The 20,033-nt window shown below is 33.6% G+C and overlaps 1 protein-coding gene across 2 annotated transcripts; it reads right to left on the reverse strand.

Annotated features, from left to right (window-relative positions):
• Window positions 1-1,762: 1,762 nt before the first annotated feature.
• Window positions 1,763-18,632, reverse strand: LOC111376206 (protein ANTI-SILENCING 1). Of its 2 annotated transcripts, XM_022999154.1 has the most exons (12): window positions 18,426-18,629; window positions 17,642-18,035; window positions 11,057-11,225; window positions 9,743-10,920; window positions 6,305-6,331; window positions 5,585-5,677; window positions 4,790-4,868; window positions 4,528-4,618; window positions 3,924-4,032; window positions 3,512-3,628; window positions 3,333-3,412; window positions 1,763-2,177 (listed from the first exon to the last, which is right to left on the reverse strand). In XM_022999154.1, the coding sequence occupies exons 2-11, from the start codon at window positions 17,993-17,995 to the stop codon at window positions 3,362-3,364; spliced, it is 2,268 nt and encodes a 755-aa protein (XP_022854922.1). In that variant the 5' UTR covers window positions 17,996-18,035; window positions 18,426-18,629; the 3' UTR covers window positions 1,763-2,177; window positions 3,333-3,361. The 2 variants fall into 2 exon arrangements, with proteins under 2 accessions (XP_022854922.1, XP_022854923.1); XM_022999155.1 differs by lacking the exons at window positions 1,763-2,177; window positions 3,333-3,412; window positions 3,512-3,628 and having other exon boundaries at window positions 3,929-4,032; window positions 4,486-4,618; window positions 18,426-18,632.
• Window positions 18,633-20,033: the final 1,401 nt, after the last annotated feature.

The following is a 20,033-nucleotide window of genomic DNA, read 5'->3' on the forward strand; positions in this document are numbered from 1 at the left end:
AATTTGAAGGATGCTGATCCGTGCTGCCATTTTCTTGTGCCTCTCTTTCCAACATGAAGCCCACAAACTATTCCCTTGAATAGGCATGGGGGAAAAATTCATATATCCTATAGGTGATTTCAAAGCTAAGATGACAAGTTTGAATTTGCTGTTTGCAAAAATCAGAAATATAAAACAATCAATTAGTTTCCTAAAAATCAGTGACCACTTACCTTCAAAAGTCGAATTCCATATGTTATCCCATGTGGGGGGAGAGAGAGAGAGAGAGATTACTTGTTACAATTAGTCCCTAAAATCAAGCATCGAGATTCAACTCCCTAAAGTACTGAATACACATTTAAATCCCTCAACCACATAATTAATTGATTATTAAGGTTACATATTTATACAATTTAGTCACAGACTCATAATTTAGATAGTCACATTATTTTTCAGTCACAATTCAAAACTGTATAGGTCACAATTTGTTCATCAATCACAAATCAAAAATTAATATGTCACAATTTGTGTCGGTCATAAATCACAAGGTCACAACTTATTTGATGGTCACAAATTAATATTTTTTTAGGTCACATTGGTCACAATTTATCTTCATCGGTTACATATTGTTTATTGGTCACAGATTAATCAATTCAATGGTCACAATCAAACAAATACTCCGTGACCATCCGATCAAAATCTGCATAACCGGACCCTGTCCACTGGCGTGCAATTTCACCCAATTAATTGCCTTCCAACAATCCTCATAACACGCTGGAAGAGCAAGTTCTGGTGCCAATCTATATTCAATAGACACCGCAATAGCCTTAGCATCAGCTACAAGAGTATTGACATAGTTATGGTGTATCGAAGAGACTGTACAGTCGAGAGTAAAATCGTCACCGTGAATATAGATAAGGAGCGAGAGCTTTTGATTGTGAGCAGTAGCACTTTTGAGGAGGAAAATCTGCGCTGAAACGACATTTTCCCGAGAGAGACAACGGGTGTAGAGGAGAGAGGAGAAGTTGGAGAGAGGATATAATTAATTAGAGATGATGGGTGGAAAGAGAGGAAGGGTAGAGAGAGTATACAATTAATTGAAGAGAGAATATAATTAATTGGAGAGAGAGGACGAGCGAGGAGAGAAATTGGAGAGAGAAATTGATTTATATAATTAATATTTAAATATAAAAAATATGATTTTAAAATGTTAAACTATTCATTTAATTTTTGAACCCTATATTTTAACTCTAGGGTTTTCTGTAATTACCACTAAGCATGGTTGTATATGCAAGGGAACTAGAAAATTTCGGGCCCAACCCATATCATAAAAAGACTCATTTGTTCTTTATTTGTTCTTCTTCCTCCTCTTTTAGATCCATTCTCAAGTTCATAGTCTAGGCCACCATCCTCCCAAAAAACGAAATTTATGTTGCATTTGCATTTTGATCTCTCCAACCACTGCAATCCATACAGGTATCTAGCAATTGCGGTAATGTTTGCCCATGTTCCTCTTTTCGATTTTCAAGAAAGTGGAAAAAGTGCACTATAAGAAGAGGGGATGGGTGCATAAGATTTAAGTGAGGAATTTTTGGGTGAACAATAAAATAGACTACTATGCCGTACACAAGTTTTGGTCCTTCAGAACACTAAAGATTTTTTGGTAATGTAAATAATACGTCTAGGAAATTTCTAACTTTAGAGATCCCATTATCACTCGAATCTTTCTTTAAGAATTTACGTAGTAGATGCTATTCACGTAAACAGTCACAAAGCAAGAATCTCAAAGAAATTTGGTTGAATAATTGAAATTGATTGGCCTGCGAAAGTACAAAAAGAGAGACAGAATGTATTTAATAGCCTGATACCTCATGGGATGCCATTGGAATTTGCTGTTAATCAAAATAATTCGCTCAAAACACTTCTCTCTTGCATAAATGGTGCGCTGAAAGGATGCATAGTATAACCAAAAATTGCCTGATCTACAACTCCAAGACCGGCAGCAGTAGCCAATTATGGCACCTGTGAAACAAGGGTAGCTAATTTCTACCATATCCCACAAAGTTACGCCTAGATTTTAGCAATGTATTCATATAAGATGTTCAAATGAAGATAGTACTGGCAGGCGATTCTCGATCTGAACTATATACAGCCAAAAGTTTCCACATATTGACAGGTAGCTACTATTTTTCTTCAGCCTGCCAAAAATTGAAAAATTCATTGAAAATTATAACAGAAACCAATACAACACTTGTGGAAGCATTTGATTAGAAAATTAACTAGAAAAAAAACTTATCCGTTCTGTTTTTGCCTAATTTTACTTTATGGAAAACCAAAATCAAGAAATCCAAATATAATTGTTCGCAAGCCATGTGGAAGAGTGCAGATATCTGGTGAAACAAGGAAAACAGAAGTAGATATAATGATAGTACCAAAACAAAATAAAACTACGAACAGTATCCACCGATAGTTACTGTAGGAATTTTGACTTTCACTACAATAGTCTGTTCGATGTATCGTGAAATATTTACATAATAGAGTGATTCATAATTATCACAGATTCTTACATTTTCATTGTACAAAACATTATAGCAGCACTCATAGGAAAGATTATGGCGTGTAGTTATAACTTTTACTATTTTAGTTGTTTGTAATCCTATAAATAGGGTCTCTTCCTTTCACTGTCTTTCAAAAAACATTCAAGAGGCAATAAGAGTTGACAACTTATCTTTTCTCCACACTATAGCCTCAAATATTTTTACTCTATTTAACTGGTATCAAAATTAAAGCATGTTCAGGACGTATTTATAAAAGGTTTAAAGAAAGGAGCTGAGAGAGGCCGAGACACACAACAGTTTCTGCAGATTTTAATTTTTTCTCATTCTATTTATATTTGAAAAATATAACCTAAATAAAGAAAAAGATTTTAGCCTATAGAACATAATTTCTTTGTCGCCTAATGGTAAAGTTTCTACCTTTTATCTCAGGAAACAAGGACATTCTTGTTTTGGTTGTTCGTAGCCTCAGAAATAGGGCATTTCACTTATTCCACTTTATAATTCAATATATAAGAGTTGTGCAAATTCTCTATTCTTCTTCATATTTCTGACTCAAATTTTTTACTCTCCAATTCAAAATTTAAACGGACTTTTTGTATATCAAAGAGTTATATCTTCAGTTATGATGGCAATTACCACCATAAATTTATAAAGCACCATCATTTGAGGTGTGAGCACATCTACAAGTGAGAAGGTTATCAATCAATTAAAAGGATACATATTTAAAGTTCTACTACAAGTCTTCTTCATATTTGGCAAGATAAATTGCAGGTCATAGTTGGTGAAAATACTCACATGAAGCTCGATTTACTTTCAGTTGATGCTTAATAAGACTTGAGATTAGCACGGAGTTTTCTTAACTGCTCTCTTTGTACCTAAACAAATGCAAAAAAGATGGGCTCAACAAACCATAGCTCAAGCAAATGTAAAGGGAAAATGTTTTACTAGATTTAGAATAAGTACATAGATTTCACCTCATAAAGCTTCTTCCACCAGAGATCAGATCTTGATTGAAGCAAGCACCAATCCATGGCCATTTCATATTCAATCGTGTTGGTCTGAGAATAGTGAGATGTGGACACAGCATCTTTCTGATCAATGAGAAAAGCATAAATATCATTCGATTGTTAAGAAGTCATGCTAAAATATTGTGCATCTATAAGTATTTTTATTACACTCGTGGTTAATGTAGATGAAGTCACCAAATTGTAACAAAGATTTAAGTTTCATGAACTTAAAACCGAAGTGATCAAAATAATCTTTCGCTAAAAGTTTAGTCACCGCCCATGTATTTAATCTTCAGGTAGAAGAATATATTGATCATGTCCAACAGTAAGAGACCCTGTCTAAATAAGGGACCACAAATGACCAACAAATTAATCGTACCATGTCCCTTTGTATTTGACGTCTAACATCATCAATAGCCAAATGACCCGTGAAAGAGGTCTGCCTTCCGGAAACTCTGGGAAGAACCCCATGGCAACCTACAAGTGGCCTGCAAATAATGCTCTTTCAGTGTAAATTTTCTAGATCACATAGCAAATTTAGGATAATGCATTTTCACATCTTTTCATTCTAGAAGAAAGTGGATCTATGTCCAGGCTATCAAATCCAACACCTTCACCCCATTCCTCTCCATCAATACAAGTAACAAACTTCGAGGTGAAAACAGGCATTTCAAATTAATTTCAGTCATTAACATGCTCCGACACCTAAGAAACAAAATAAATCCCAGGGTATAGCTTCTTTAAGCAACCCAGAAAGAAAACCCAGAATCTAGTCAACTAAATGATGTAATAATAAAAGATAGGCACCAACAAAATGTACACAAAAACTATGAATTCATGAGTCAAGTCAGAATAATTATCTCAACATATTTTTTAGTATTTACAATTTAATATTTAATTTCAGTTACTTCCAAAACAAGAGTCATGCAGTTAAATCTCACCATTTCTTTTAGCATTACGAGTACATGAATCTGCACATATACCTGCGATTCGGAAGCATTAAACAGCCATCATTCAGTTTTCTAATAACCCTCTCTGCAGCATCTTTTGTTTTAAATATGACAAAAGCTTGACCTGACAAGGGTAAATACGGGAGGTCAAAGGATTTCAACCAAAAAGAAAACCCAAGACCACTTAACATGGCTTGAATGTGATATAATTTAAGAATGAGAATAATTAAAAACATGAAATGCACCCAAATCACTGAATTTTAAGAAGCAATGATCTTGGTGTATATCTACATACCAGAATGTGGACTGGAAACAGCAGTGCGCTGTATCATTTTAGCTGTGCAATTTTCATCAAATGCATGCCAAATGATGTCCTGGAAAAATTCCACAGCATCGTCAAGGTAGAAAAATAAATGAGATCTCTTAAGACAGCAGAGAAACACAGAAAGGAGAAAAACGATAAATGAAAACCTATCATGATAAAAATTCAATTAGGCCACAACTACACAAAGTTTCACTTGAATGGATGTCAAATAATGTCTTAAAAAACCCTCGCATAATCATCAACTCAGAAAAGCATATAAAAACTCTGAAAGGAAGTTCTGGAACTAAGCCTAAAAGGGAGAAAAGAAACAAAAACAAAAGTGGAAAATTTGTGATTTTGGGACAGAACAATAGGCGAAAATGGTACAGTTTTATGTGATTATGCATAAACCATCCCTGGAGATGGAAGATTCCTCTGGCTCCTAAACCCAACACCACCACACACCTTCTCTTTTGCCCATCCAAGCATGAGGAACGTGGATGCTAATTGCTTAATTCAGTTAGTCTACACACATCATCGCTCCAAACTCACAGTCGCATTAGTGTTCTAGTAGTTATATAAATTGAGAAAATCTCATTAAATTAAATTTAACATTAAAAAAAGTTCTAGCCAAATCTCCAACTAAAAATAAAATAGAATGTAGAACATGTTTGTGTGAAAATGACTCCATAATTCGCATTCATTTCAGATGAAACAATATCAAACGTACAAGAAAGCAAAAAATTGAGATAAATAAAACAATTATATCTAGTGGAATGAAATTACCTCCACCTCGCCTGATGTATATTCTGGATCTAAATTCCGGAGCAGCACCAGTGTACCTTGATCGTGTGAGTCCTGCACTCTTTCCTCCCAAGGCTGGAGAAAAATTTAGAATAAATTGTATAAATCTCCAACAACCAACACAATGGTGAATCTAGAGTTGATCTATGATAACTTATAAAGGTATGAATATTAAATTACAATCAATTACAAATTCATTAAAATAATGATGTGATACATATCTAGTTTGAAAATTCAAAAGATAATAATCTTCAAGTGGACTAAATTAACTTCAAAAAGTTAGGCTGCACACAATTTCTTCCTCAAATTGAAAATGAGAACTTCCAAGAGGGATTTGTTAAAATCCAATTAGTTAAGACCTGAGCTCATTTATGCATACTTATATATAATTAGACTGCATATCAAACTACAAAGGGATACAAACTTGATAATAATACTCAATCATATTCTACTCGATCCAACACCTTAAAATAAAAACCATATACAGAACAAGAAAGCCAACCAATTCTGAAATGGAAGATAAAGGAATTGAATATTAACCACCAGTGATTGCTTCCCAAACTTCAAACTTGATTAGATTAGTAAGAAAACATATTTTCAACAAATTTCCACGTGTTTAAAAAATTAATATTTCTTAAACATATCTTCATATGAAAGCAGAATCAAAATTTTATATACAATAAATGGGAAGTGTGAACTTACAAGTTCCCTAAACCATGTGCTCTTGCCCTGCAAATAAGTGAAAACAAAGAGCATTAAAAGCAAGATCCATCAAATTTCTGAAATGAATACACAAGGCGCTTAAATTAACTATACTACAATAACATGCTAATGCTAAATAAAGTGTCTACAAGCAATCACTTTACAAGGATCATATATGAAGGTTTAATCATGTACCAGCTAGCAAATAACAAGGTGTAACTCTCTAAGATTGACATATATTTCTTTTTTCCATCAATGTATTAATGCATAAAAGAGAGAGTAAGAAAAGGTATTAGTGTTTAGACTCTACACTTAATTAAATAAAAACGCGCTTAAAAAGTGAAAGGAATAAACTAACTAAGCCTTATTCTTAATAAATTTGGGCTTAGGTGTATGAATCATTTTTTACCATCCCTTTTGGTTCATTGCTTGAAAGGCATAAGAATGAGTAAAATGAAAAAGCAACCTACATATATCTGTAACTCAAAATTCAATAAAACAGTGTACTAGCTTGATAGGATAACATTGAGTTACTACACTATTTCATTATCCAATGAAACCAGTGATATTCCATTCAATTAAACCTTCCAGACACTGAACTTCAATAATCATATCTCTTCGATTTACAATATCCAAGGCCATATTCAGTATTGACCAAAAATACTCATTAGTTCCCCCAAGTCCCTCACCTTTTTAATGAAAAAGCCTTAAATTCCTTTGGTAGAAACTTAATAAAGATTGGGCATAAGCTCCAAAATTAGTTCCCCAATAATGCAAGAAAAACCTTTTGGACATATCTTCAAAAAGTATTGTGGACTTCAATGCTATAGTATTCTGTACTGGTACCTCTTCCAGGCAAGCTGTCATATACTTATCCCCCAGTCAAGTGCTCCAGAAAGGTTGGTGTTGTTTATTACATGAGCCATTAGACACAGCTATATGAAAGCTTCATTTGTTTTACTCTAATACCTGTCTGGTCAACTCCAAATTGTCAAAGCAACCATCTTTCATCTCCACCTCAATCATGCTCATAAATGTCAAACAGGCCAACTTCACATTGCCAAGTAACCATCTTTTATCTCCACCTCACTATTCATTCAAAGATGTCAAACTTTCACCCACCAAATCATATTAGTAGTATGCATACTGTAATGACCCGAGCCTCATGCCCTGACATTCTTTTACATACTATTTGCTTTGAGAAAGCCTAAACCCATCTTACTCCACTCAAATTTTTATTGCATCCTCAGGATTCCATAAAGCAAATGTCGGGTTCGAATCCTGGGGATGCGAGAGGTAAGATGAGCTCATGCTCTTCCAAAGCGAATGGTACATAAGAGAACGACCGGGCATGAAACTCTAATCATAGCAAAAAATCATTCTCTTACGTGCCGTATGCTTTGGCAGAGCATGAGCTCATCCTACCCCTCACGGAGTTTTGTAACATCCCTACTATTCGAACCCAGGATGCCCAATTGATACCAAGCGTGAACTTAAGTCTCTCACATGCAGAGGTCTTGAATTCGAATTTTGAGGGACTTAACAGAAAGTCGTGAAGGATTATGAGGGCAGGAAATCTCCCAAAGCGGACAAAAGTTTGGGCACAAGGTTCGAATCGTTACACATACACCCTTCAAAACTTTTTTTTTTAAAGGTCACCCTTCAAGACTTTAAAAATTCTATTACAAAATAATTGTAGAACCGCCAATTTTTCCCATCATCAACCTCGAAATGTCATGCCAGACTTTGCAAATGGAGCGACAGACACCTATCTCATAGGCCATCACCATCATTTTTTAGACTAATAGAAATTTTGATTGCATATAAGGTTCGTGTGACATAGGCAATCATCTAAAGGTGATTATGTTGTTACCACAGTTTTCTTTTGCTCCACCACTTTTTAATTGCACCAAAGGGTCCCAACCTTTGTTCATTATCATACTTATATCCCATTTTTTAGTATTATTAACCTTTCATTGATTAGCCCATCTTGTCCAATGTCCATGATCTAGAAAGTCGCGTGCTTGCCCTCTATTTCAAAACATGTAAATAGAGTCCTTCAATAAAACAATTATTACGAACTAGATATGCTAATTAACAGAAGATTGAGGATAAAAATGTGAAAAATGTAGGGACATAAGTATAACAATAAGCAAAAATTGAGGACCTTCAGTGCGTATAACATGTGTGCAAGAAAAGAAAATAATGATGGTTATATAACCACCCAACATTTAATTTTTTAACAATGAGCAAGTTGTACTTGAGCACAACTATAATCAATTCTCTTAAACTCTGTATCAATACACAAGCTAGGCTTACATTATTATTTCTACATTATGGTATATCCGAACACCCAATTTATCAAGAGAATCCACGATGCAACTATTACTTCTAAGCCTCCACCACTGCTCTCGTCAACAAGCTCTCACCACTTATAAACTTATTATGTACTCCCCATTCTACATTACCACACATAATATATATATATAACTCACAAGCATTAAGAATTTCCATAGGCATTGAATGATATAAATTGTCTAATCTAGAATATCAAGTCTTAATTGGAGCTTGTTTTGATGCTTCATTATATATATCATTACTCAATACAAAAATCAACTATAGTAAAAGTACGTCATAGTTACAACTAAAATGCAAAGTGGGTAGGGTGGACATTGGACAATGATCGTGTTGGGTTAGGCATCCATCCTCATTTTTAAAAAATTGTGATTTCCTCTTTTTTGGTTGTTGGGTTGAGTAATTGTGCCAACAAATAAAAAATTTCTTTTGGGCATACTTAGAAACTTAATAGAAAAAGGACTCCCTCATTCAAACACAACATGGCCATGTAGGATTGTTCAAATTATAACCTTCAACCAAAATTCCAAAGCCGAGTCTTACATGAGCCACCAAATACGGGTTGTGCAAGCTTGACACCAGCTCACTTTACACCATATGTACAATTAAGTGTAATTTGATTTAGTCCACGAAGATTATATCCACCCAATTTCTTGATATCTCAATCAAGTTTATAATGCATGCACATATACTAGGCATATCTTATCATCTTAATTCATTGATATGTGGAACATTAACAAGCACACTCCTTCATTTCATCGGGGAAAAACAAAATGTGGATATCTTATATTGATTCCACTTAATTGTATCTACGACGCCATTTTTATTTGGGAAAAATGTTTTGCCACTATGGACTTGAGCCTTCAAACTTTGCCTCCATGCTTTATAATTACACCTTTGATATTTTAAAATTAATTTGATATCTTAATTAAAACGATCATACCATTGACCAAAAGTTCTTATTGGGTCTATCAAACCTATGTATTAAGGTGCAAATGCTTTACCATCATATTTAGGAGTTATAAGCCACAATGTTAAATATGATTTCCAAAAGTAAATGATCTTGTTCATTGCTCAACTTACGACAACAGGTCTTCGAGTGACTTCAAATGTTTGGCCCTCAACTTTCCCTCCATTCTTACTTGTAGATGCCACCGCACACGACTTAGACAAGTTGCCACTCGAAAATTTGGTAGCCTCCTTAGTATGGCACTTATCCATCCCAATAGACTCTTTAGCTAGTCTTGATTTGGTTTTATCTTCGGTGGAAGCAACAGCTGTTGGCAACTTTTTAGCATCACTCCCAACATATTTTTCAGACTTTTGAATAGTATTGTTCTCATCTTCTGATGACATAAAAGAATTATCAACCTTCGCTTTCTTTGAAGGCCCTTCATCTAAAGCACGTGGATTTGCAGCGGATTTTGCATCCTTTCTATGCCCAGCAGAATCCTTCTCATGCCCGATATCATGTACACAAGGTCTTTCTTTCGAGAAGTCACTAGCCTTCGGTGCCTTTCTTTCCAAATCACATGGATCTCCATCTAATTTTGCAGCCCGTCCAGGTCCAACAGAATTCCTAACATGTCCAGATTTAGGTTTCAGCTCAGGCAAAACAACATTGGTATTTAACGGCCTTTCTCTCGAAGCACTTGAATTATATATTAGTTCTGAATCCTTTCCAGTCCCAAAAGAATGCTGATGGTCTCCAGACTTCATTTCTTCTTTTGAGGGAAACACGTTAGCTTTTGAGAGCCTTTCATCCAAAGCACTCAAGCTTTCAGCTGGTTTTGCATTCTCTCCAGGCCCAACAGTATTCTTATCATGTCCAGATTTTGATTTTGCATCAGATGAGATGACACTAGTCACCGCGGATTTTATGCCATTTCCAGGAAAAGTCGAAATTTGGTCACCACTCTTGTCCTCATGCTTTGGTGACTTACTTGAATCATCAAGCTTTGAGCTCTTAAAAGATGAATTGTCCAAAGAACTAGATTTCCTTGCAGATTTTTCTCTCTCTTTGTTCATCAAATCATAATTTCCATCTGACTCTCGAGTTTTTAACTGGTCAACTGAGTTTGGGTCAGCAAGTTTATTTCCATCTGTCACTCGAGTTTTTAACACCTCAGGTGTGTGTGGATCACCAAGCTTCATTATTTCTCTGCACACCATAGCATTCCTACCGTCTTCTGTATTCTTAGAACCGAGTTTGGGAATATCAAGAGAATTGTAATTCTCTTTTCTGTTAAATACAAATTCAACTGTAACAACAAAAACCAACTACATAAGGATCAAGACAATCTGAATTTTAACAGCAACACTCGGAAACAACGTTTCTCAGCTTGTAACGTTGGCAAAAGAGAACTCTCATAAAATACAGGAGATAAAGTAACATACCATCAAGTCCGCCCACTTTATCATCCATCTTATCCAATATCAGACAGTTTTTGACATCAAAAAGGCGGTAAAATACGTAGTCAGCCATCTGAATTTCTTCAACTGAGGGTTGTGGATTTCTGCTGTCACTTGAGATGCAGACGACATCGCATTTGCCAGCAACCGCTTCCTAATTCCATAAAACGAGAGACGGCAACCTCATGAGTCAATTTACTAGAAGTACATATGCGATAATATCACCAAAGGGGAGAAGTTGTGTCCCTCCAAGGCCTTTTGATGCATAACAGGAGAGAGATGACAGAGAAATATGGAAGCAGAAAGAACTGACAAAAGAGTAATGCTATGTAGCCCTACTGGTGTTGCATCCCCAGCGTAGGTGGCGTTAGATTATAGGCTAAATGAAAGGCGAAATTAAATAAGTTATTTAATTCCACTTATTATTTAATGTCACTTAGACTGAAAAAGCAACTCCAGTGGGGCCAAATAGCATTACTCTGGACAAAAAGAAGGGAAAGGAATTTAAATAGAGAAATTGTACAAACAAAAAATTATATATTAGTACTTATCAATGAAGTGTATATGTTATTGAAATAGTGGTCATATTGATCTTTGGAATTCCCAAAAAAAATAAGATGGTTCAACATGATAGCACAGCATGCAACTATTCCTGAGTTGAAGTCTTGCTGCTACCCACTTCATGAAAATTTTGCACTCCATCCAAAAATAACTCCAGTCCCCATGTGAGGAGGCATGTCTGAGCCTTCTCTAACAACTTAACTTTTAGAAGATATAGTTCAACCCTACGATATGATATAAATTTAAATAAAAGAACATCAATTTAAAAATCAAAAGCATTTCTCGTATTCATGGTCTTGATGAAGTAATGACGGGTGAGTTAGTAGAATTTGAAGAAGATACAATAGGTATTGCTTTGAATTTGGAATCAAATAATGTTGTTGTTGCATTAATGGTGATGGTTGATACAAGAACGAAGCTTTGTAAAAGCAACACAAAGAAAAAATATTGTCGCACTCTCCACCACGTGCCTAGGTTGAAAAAACTTCAACCCTGAGAGACCCAGAGAGAAACGGACATTATTGATCACACAAATTCAGATCAAGATGACCTACTCATCACAAAGTAATCAATGGTGACCTCCAAACGAAGTAACACGATTGACCTACAAAAACTCATGAATACAACTGGAGGTTCAACTGTGCTTCAATAGGAAATAAAACCATCTCATAAAAATATTACTTGTATTTAAGTGTAATGCAAAGACTAAGTTAAAAAGCAATAAGAAATCATCGAAGTACGGGAAAAAGGCCAACCAAATGGACATGAAATTTGTTGATGTTAGCTTTGGGGAATTACAGGTAGAAATCAAATAATTACGCTATGGGAAAATTGCAGCAGCAGTCCCTAACCTTTTCGTTTTTTGCAAATAACCTTTATTTTATACCAGCGAAGGTCTCTAACATTTCATAAATATGCACTTAGGTCCATCTATACGAAAACCATCCAAAACACCTTCAGGAAAATTCCTTGAACTATCTGCTACCGGAACGATTTTATTGGATGTTGATACCTTTTTAAACGACGTTTTTGAATGGTGTTTTGGATAGTTTTATTGGATGTTGATTTCTTAATTTTCCCGATCAACAAACGGTGTTTTAGACGGTTTCCATCCATATTGATCTCAGGTGCATATTTATGAAAGGTTAGAAACCTTCGCTGACACAAAATAAAGGTTCGGATAAAGTCTGCAAAAAATGAAAAGATTAGGGACTGTTGCTGCAATTTTCCCTTACGCTATTATCATACTTTTTGGATTCTCCATGCCTAAAATATCCACCAACAACAAACTCATAATTCTCTAAAAAACAGTATGCTCCTATTCAATTTGGCTAAGAATCAATTTTTTTGTAATTATGATAAAACTGCAAAAAGTATAGCTAAAAATTTGATAAAAGTTGTGGACCTTATAAATTGTATGGTTGAAAATGAATTTGAGAAAGAGTGAATTTTAAAAAAAAAAAAAATGGAGCCAAACAGGGGCCATATTTTCTTATCTCGGAATGACTCATGAATACAAAACGCAAAAGTTTAGACTAAAGTAATATGGTTGTAATTACAATCATGCTACATAAACATAATTATTGACATAATGCCACATGGTAACCTATCATTGGATTGTTTAAAACGCAATCACCTTTTTCAACCAATCACATCTTGCCAACCCCTATAATGTCAACCATTATGTAACCTACTTTCTGGAAAAGTAACATTATTATTGTAATTAACTAAGGTAAATAAGAAGTCATTCTAGCAAATGATTTCCAAGGAGGAAAAAAATTAACCAAATGGTAGGCATTTACATTAGTAATTTTGGAGCATAGAATAAATGAACCATTATTAGAAAATCTATTCTCAACCATTAAGGGGCTACATGATGTTGCTAGGAGTTAATAAAAGCTAGTAAGTCCCATGAAATGTGTGGTAAAAAAGTGGATAAAAGTTGTGGATCCAATGAAATGTGTAGTTAAAATAAAGTTTGACCATCTTTTTAGCAAACAAAAGCTCTACCAAAAAAGCACTAAACGAAGTGTCGAACACGTTTCAAACATGCCGTAAAAAAGCCACAATAGCATCTCCAACACATCAAAATGTTTAAACATGACCAAAAAGAAGAAGAAAAATAAGAACTTAGTAAAGTCAAACTCCTTTTTGCAAGCCAATGGTGTCGATCCGGTGTTTAATTGTTGCCAATTTGCGATGGAGACTCACCAAAGTAGAAATTGCCACTATGTCTTCATCTTCCCTTGCAATTATAATGAATCTTCAAACCCTTAATATTGTACACTAGAGGGTATGATTCTCAATTTTACGAGACCCACTACCCTTAAAATTAGAATAAACAATTACAAATGTGTTTCCCAATGAAATTGGAACTGGGTAGTATTTGTTTAAAAACATGCGAACAAATTTAAAAACTCATGTCATATATACACCCTATGCTCCTCGAACTACTCACTTTGTATGATGTAGCCGACACGACATAAGATGAGTATAGGTATGGATCCTATGTTGGAACCTTTCAAATTAGAAGTGAACATGGAAATCGCCATGGAAAGAAGCAGAAGTTACAGGAGGAAAATGAGTGACTACAATTTTTAAAGCAATAAAAATGATTTTAAGGCATAAAACCAAGATTTGTAAGGCATGAAACTAAGTCCATTTAATGCTACACTCCCAAAAAATGTTAAATTATTAGCATGTAATAGTAAAAAAAAAAATATATATATATATATATGTTTGTAAGACTTAACCCTAGACCAATATCAAATTTTTGGATCCTTTTTAGTCCTGTCCATGTATCCTAAATTTTAGAAGAAATATATTCAACTCTTGAATATGTACCCATATTTGACACTAATAAGTCCTAGTATCATGTTTAACATCATTAATAAAAAAATATATATGAAACTAAAATTAAAAACTAAAACAAATTTAAAAATAAAGATATAATATTATTATTTAACGTGTTTTGTCCTACTTTTTTTGAAAACTAATGTGTCACCAAAGAGGACTCGTGTTGTGTCCGACATGTCCACATTGAAGTATCGTAGTGAATGTAACTTCCTCTAAAGCTCAAGTCAATGTAAACTAAACTTGCACTCAAAATCATCTTTTAAACGAATTATAAATCCAAAGACAAGGACATGAGAAACTCGGTAACATGACATAATAGAGCATAAGCATCTTGAACAGTGCCAAACACACATTAGACGTAATTTGCTTATGGTCTAATAGTTGATTTAACATACTAATTTGGATCATGTGTCCATGTGTATGTTTTTAATTATAAACTTCATGCGATCAATAGAGTGATATGGTCCTGGCTTAGATGCTTAATATCGCACAATTGATTGCCAACAATACTTAACAAACCTTGCGATCTTCATATTGGCAAAACATAAATGTCACAAGTCCTATTGAAATCCTTCAATAAGCTTAAGAAACACTTTAAGATGAAGTCTTCCGTAAAAACTTGAGCTCCCTTTAATTCGATTATTGGTGATATCATTTACCTGATGTAATCATTACTAACTTAATAGTAAGGTTACAATATAGGCCAAAATTCCTTGTCCATGCTTCTTCATAGTTTAATGGAATGATATAATTATTCGAAAAACCTAACATCTGGCTTCTCAAGCTCTCTCTTCATCTTGCAACACATCTACGGCATCAAAATCATTCTCTTCCCCCTTCCTTTCGTTAGTTGATATTCCTTCACATAAAGATTTTACATCATCAACTCTTTCTTTAGCTTCTTCTTTGGACCCTTTTCTTTCCCTCAATCTCTTAATCATGTTTTTCACATGAAAAAGATTTAATTTTAAGAACTTAAAGATCCAACTTGGAAGTTATTTCAAAAACTAAAATTCAAAAATACATTCTCATAAATAAGAGCTTTCACATTTCTCTACCTCATTTGTCAATGACATCTCTATTTTAATTATTTTTTAAAAGAAATACTGAAAACATCAATCCATGTTTTCTACTTCCAATGAATTTCCAAATTTTGTTTCTAAATACATTTTGATAAACTCGATTTCCAAACTCAAATGGAAACGATCTTAACAAGTCCTTGGTATTCTTACCACTGCAACCCCAAGTAGTAAAAGTTCACTTATAATCTTCATTAATCCCACTCTCATCCCCCAAATTAGCTACAAATAACCATTGATTCAATATATTCAAACTATCATCCAATCAACATTTATCTAACACCCCTTACTAAAAGTTGCCAATCTTTATCCGTAGAAGATAGGCACTAAAGAAACTAGCACTTACTCGTAATCAAACCTTCATCATTCATATTTTCGTAGTCGCTTTTATATAACTACATCCCGTCATAACATTAGAGTCCACACATAAACCAATAATAGCTTGTTGAATTCGTAAGCATTATGATGTATAATATTAATTGCATAATATTGCATTTATTCCGTTACCACTATAGATGACAACATTCAAATCTCCCTACAATGTTTTGCTTTCTCCTACAGCGTGGAAAATAGACCATAAACAAAAACTGAAGATCTATTGACTGGAAACCAATGACTTGGAGAATCATCCAAAAGGATGAAGGGTGGAGTCCTTGGTAAGCATCACCAATGGAACTAATGATAATAACGATAAAAACAAAAGCCACCTGCAAAAATATATTAACATACATACTGCCACTGATGCTATAAGATTTAATTCGTTGTTCAGCAACATCATGGTTTAGGATGGTTCGTTGTGCAGCAACATCATGGTTTACGAAGTTGCCAGCAGGCAAAATTTCTACTTGGGACAAAAACTATGCATTAGAGAGAGGCTAAATCAAGGAAGGCATAGCCCTTGAGGCACTTCAAAGCAAAAGCTTCAATATGAAATAAATTGAACAAGATACAAAACTACAACATCATAGTCCAATAAACCATAAATCTTATAGACAACTCTACAATATAAGATTAAAAAAAATATATCTAATTTTGAACTAATAACATAAAATCAATCAATGTAAGTAGCAATAAAAAATTATGAAGTAATAATTCAATAAGAACTATTGATCTCTAACTAGCTCTAAAAAACGAATAGAAATGAAACAACAAACTAATTGAAATTTTTTGTTTGCTTTGACATCAATAGAAAAACCACACATAGAGACCACACGAAGAAAAATATAGAAAAAGAAATTAAGTTATGTGTCACAGGTCTCCTACCTCAATGGCTTGTACCACAATGTAACCAAGAGGATACTTGTATACTAAGGTTAGTCTTCACTTCCCCAAATCTCAAAAAAATCCAGACTTTGTTACTAGAATTGTGTAGTAAGAGCAAGACCTTCATCAAAGACAGTCACTTAGCCCTTGCTTAATTTTTTCTATTTTTAGCAGTGATTTTGTGAAAAAGTGATTTTCAGGAAAATACATGGTTAAAAAGAAAGGAAATTTTATGGGTACACATTTAAAATTATTTTACTCGAAAAATGTGGTAAAACATAATTTTTGTCAACACATTTCTTAAGATCCACGACTTATTATCCGCACATTCCATAGACCTACTCCTTATAAGCACCTTAAAAAACTACCAAAAAAATTAAGCTATATACAACAATACAAGTTTGACCAAAAATTGTCATCAACTCCTTGCACCATATGCTTCATATTGACTTTTCTGTAGCATAAATATTAGAAATTCACTCTCAGAGGCATAACATGGTCATCCAGAATAGCCTTTTTATAAGATATTCCTCCGGCTGTATCAAGTTTACAAAATGTTGTTCTACCATTCATCTTATCCTAGCCTTAAACTCTCCAGTAAAACAAAACAACTACTTTACTCTAACTCCTCTGCTAGCCCACTTGCAAAAGATCTTTTCAAGGACTCCATCCTCTCCAAACATTCCATTAGAATAAATGCGCCACAAGACTATGATATCATTATAATTTTACCCATAGTTGTAAATGAAAACATTGATAGAAAAAGTGCATAGTTTGTTGATACCAGGTCAAAGTGAAAGAACACAATTACCAGAGGATTGATATTCGCAAGGCCAGTGCCTTCACCCGTGGCAAAAAATAATTCATTCTCAGCTACCTCCATATCTCTTAGATAATATGAAATTTCCGAGGGACGGAAAAACCAATGAATTTTTACTTTCTTGGACTCGCTAGCATCTTCCCATATCTTTACGAGCTTGCCAATGTATGGTACAGGTTCATCTTGAACGTACATGTATACACAATCATGTAAAGTATAATCCACCTCGTCATAAGTAAATGATTCATAGAATTGGACATTTTTCAATTTTCCACCACGGCCTCTTTTCTTTCCCCAGTTGAATTGCGGTTCCTCCAGGCTCTCCAGTTCAGCAGAAGGTGGCATGTCTTTTCTCTAATTATTAGTTTGTTCTATGTGTGTAGACCTAAAAAATAATAAAAGAAACACTGAATATTCTATGCACAAGGGGGTAACAAATAATAATAATAAACACAAATCTTCATTGCTAGTAATTTATATCAGAATTCAATTGTGTAAATTTCTGAGAGGGGCGGAGCCACCTGGGTCGAGTGTGGGATTGGTCCTGGGTAGTCAGGGGCAGCGAGTTTTCAGAAAATGGAAAAAAATAAACAACCGCATCAAGAATTCAAGAGAAATATTGTTGAAAAAATCACTGTTGCTAAAGAAAGATTACCATCAAGAAACAACAATTCTGGGAAAAGGAGTTGAGTTCAAATTAAATCATTCACTACAAATAATCTAGTCGATTTCAACATATAAAGCCCGTTTTATCACTAATAAAATCCGATACTACCTTCCAAGTTTGGTGATGAAGAAGAGTAGAAATCACAGCAACATAAGATAAATTGGTGCCGAGGGGGTGATGAATATGTACGCAATTTTGAGTGTAATGCCGAGAGAGAAAACCTAGGTCGCTCTTCCCCTTCGCTAAATAGAGGTTAGTTTATCCTTTTACAGGCCTGCCCTTTAACTGGGGGTTCAGAGACTATTTTTAAATTTAAAGAGCAGGAGTGATTGCCTCGTTTTGAGCCCCCATTGGACCATATATTCTCTCTATTTTAAAAAGTTGAAATCAAAGGATTTTATAAATTAATATTTTAATTTAGAGAATAGATATGACTCTTCAAATTTGAAAAGCCAATATAAAATAAATTGGTGTCAATTAGTTAAAATAAAAAATGGTTAAAAATAATAAATATTTTTCTAGAAGTACTAAATTAAGTGTAAAATTTAAAAAGTTTGTTGGAGTATTTTAAAAATTTAACTCTTTTAATTTATAGATACTTTCCAAATGATAGAATATACTCTTTAAAAAATTGAGTCTCTTGAAAATACTCTTATATTAGAAAAATACATTTTGAAATAGTAAATTGATGAAAAATATGTTGTTAAAAAATAATAAAAATTTTGAATTTGTGGGTGATAATATTTTATTAAAAAATGTCTGATTGAAAAGTAGATAGAAAAATATGTTTTGAAAAAAAAATTGGAATCAAACAAGGCCTTAGAGTACAAAATTTTAAGTACTCCAAGAGATTCTTTATTTTTAACACGTACTCCCTGTTATTTAAAAACTTTTTCTATATACTCATTGTTAACTATGCCTTTGTTTGTTTTCCATTATTTTCCCATTAAAATGAAAAATATGATCGTTATCCATTACATCAAGTCATCAAATTTGAATTTCTATCTCTTGTGTGGGGCCATAACGACTATATTTTTTATTTTCATTCTTACAAAAATGGGAAACAAACAGGACAATAAAATATTTTACACATAAATTCAAGATTTTCACTACTTTCTAACAACACGTTCTCCTAAAAATCACTATTCAAAATATTATTTTTCCCAAATAATGACCATCAAATAAGGCTTCATTTTATTAATCTTTAAAAACTTTATTGTTTTTCTTTATCTTTTATTTTTACTAACTTCCCTCAAAATTATTATATTATTTTTTCATGAAAATTAAAATACTTTAAAAGATAAAATTATAGAGGGTGTATTCACAGGGACGAAGCTAGATGTTTGATATTGTAGGATCAAAAATTAAAATACAATTTTTTTAAGCGGCATATTATTAATGAAGCTAAGTCAATACACTACTACAATTGTATTATTCAACTAAATTATACAAGTGGAGGTTAAAACGCATTGTCCAATCTTATAACACATCAAAATTTCATATCTTCGACTTCCAAACGACATTTATAAGCAATTATTGCCAACAAAATTGTTGTTTTTGACTTATGTCATTTTCAAACTAAAAATATTTGAATATTTTATCCAATTTAATTTAGGGTAATTAGCACAAAAAGTCTCTATCTTTCAATATTATTGTGCAAAATATCAATACCTTTAATTTTTTTTGTATTTTCGCCATTATTTCAACGTTTCATTC

This window comes from Olea europaea, unplaced genomic scaffold (genome assembly GCF_002742605.1).
Source record: "Olea europaea var. sylvestris unplaced genomic scaffold, O_europaea_v1 scaffold1471, whole genome shotgun sequence".
Taxonomy (NCBI): domain Eukaryota; kingdom Viridiplantae; phylum Streptophyta; class Magnoliopsida; order Lamiales; family Oleaceae; genus Olea; species Olea europaea.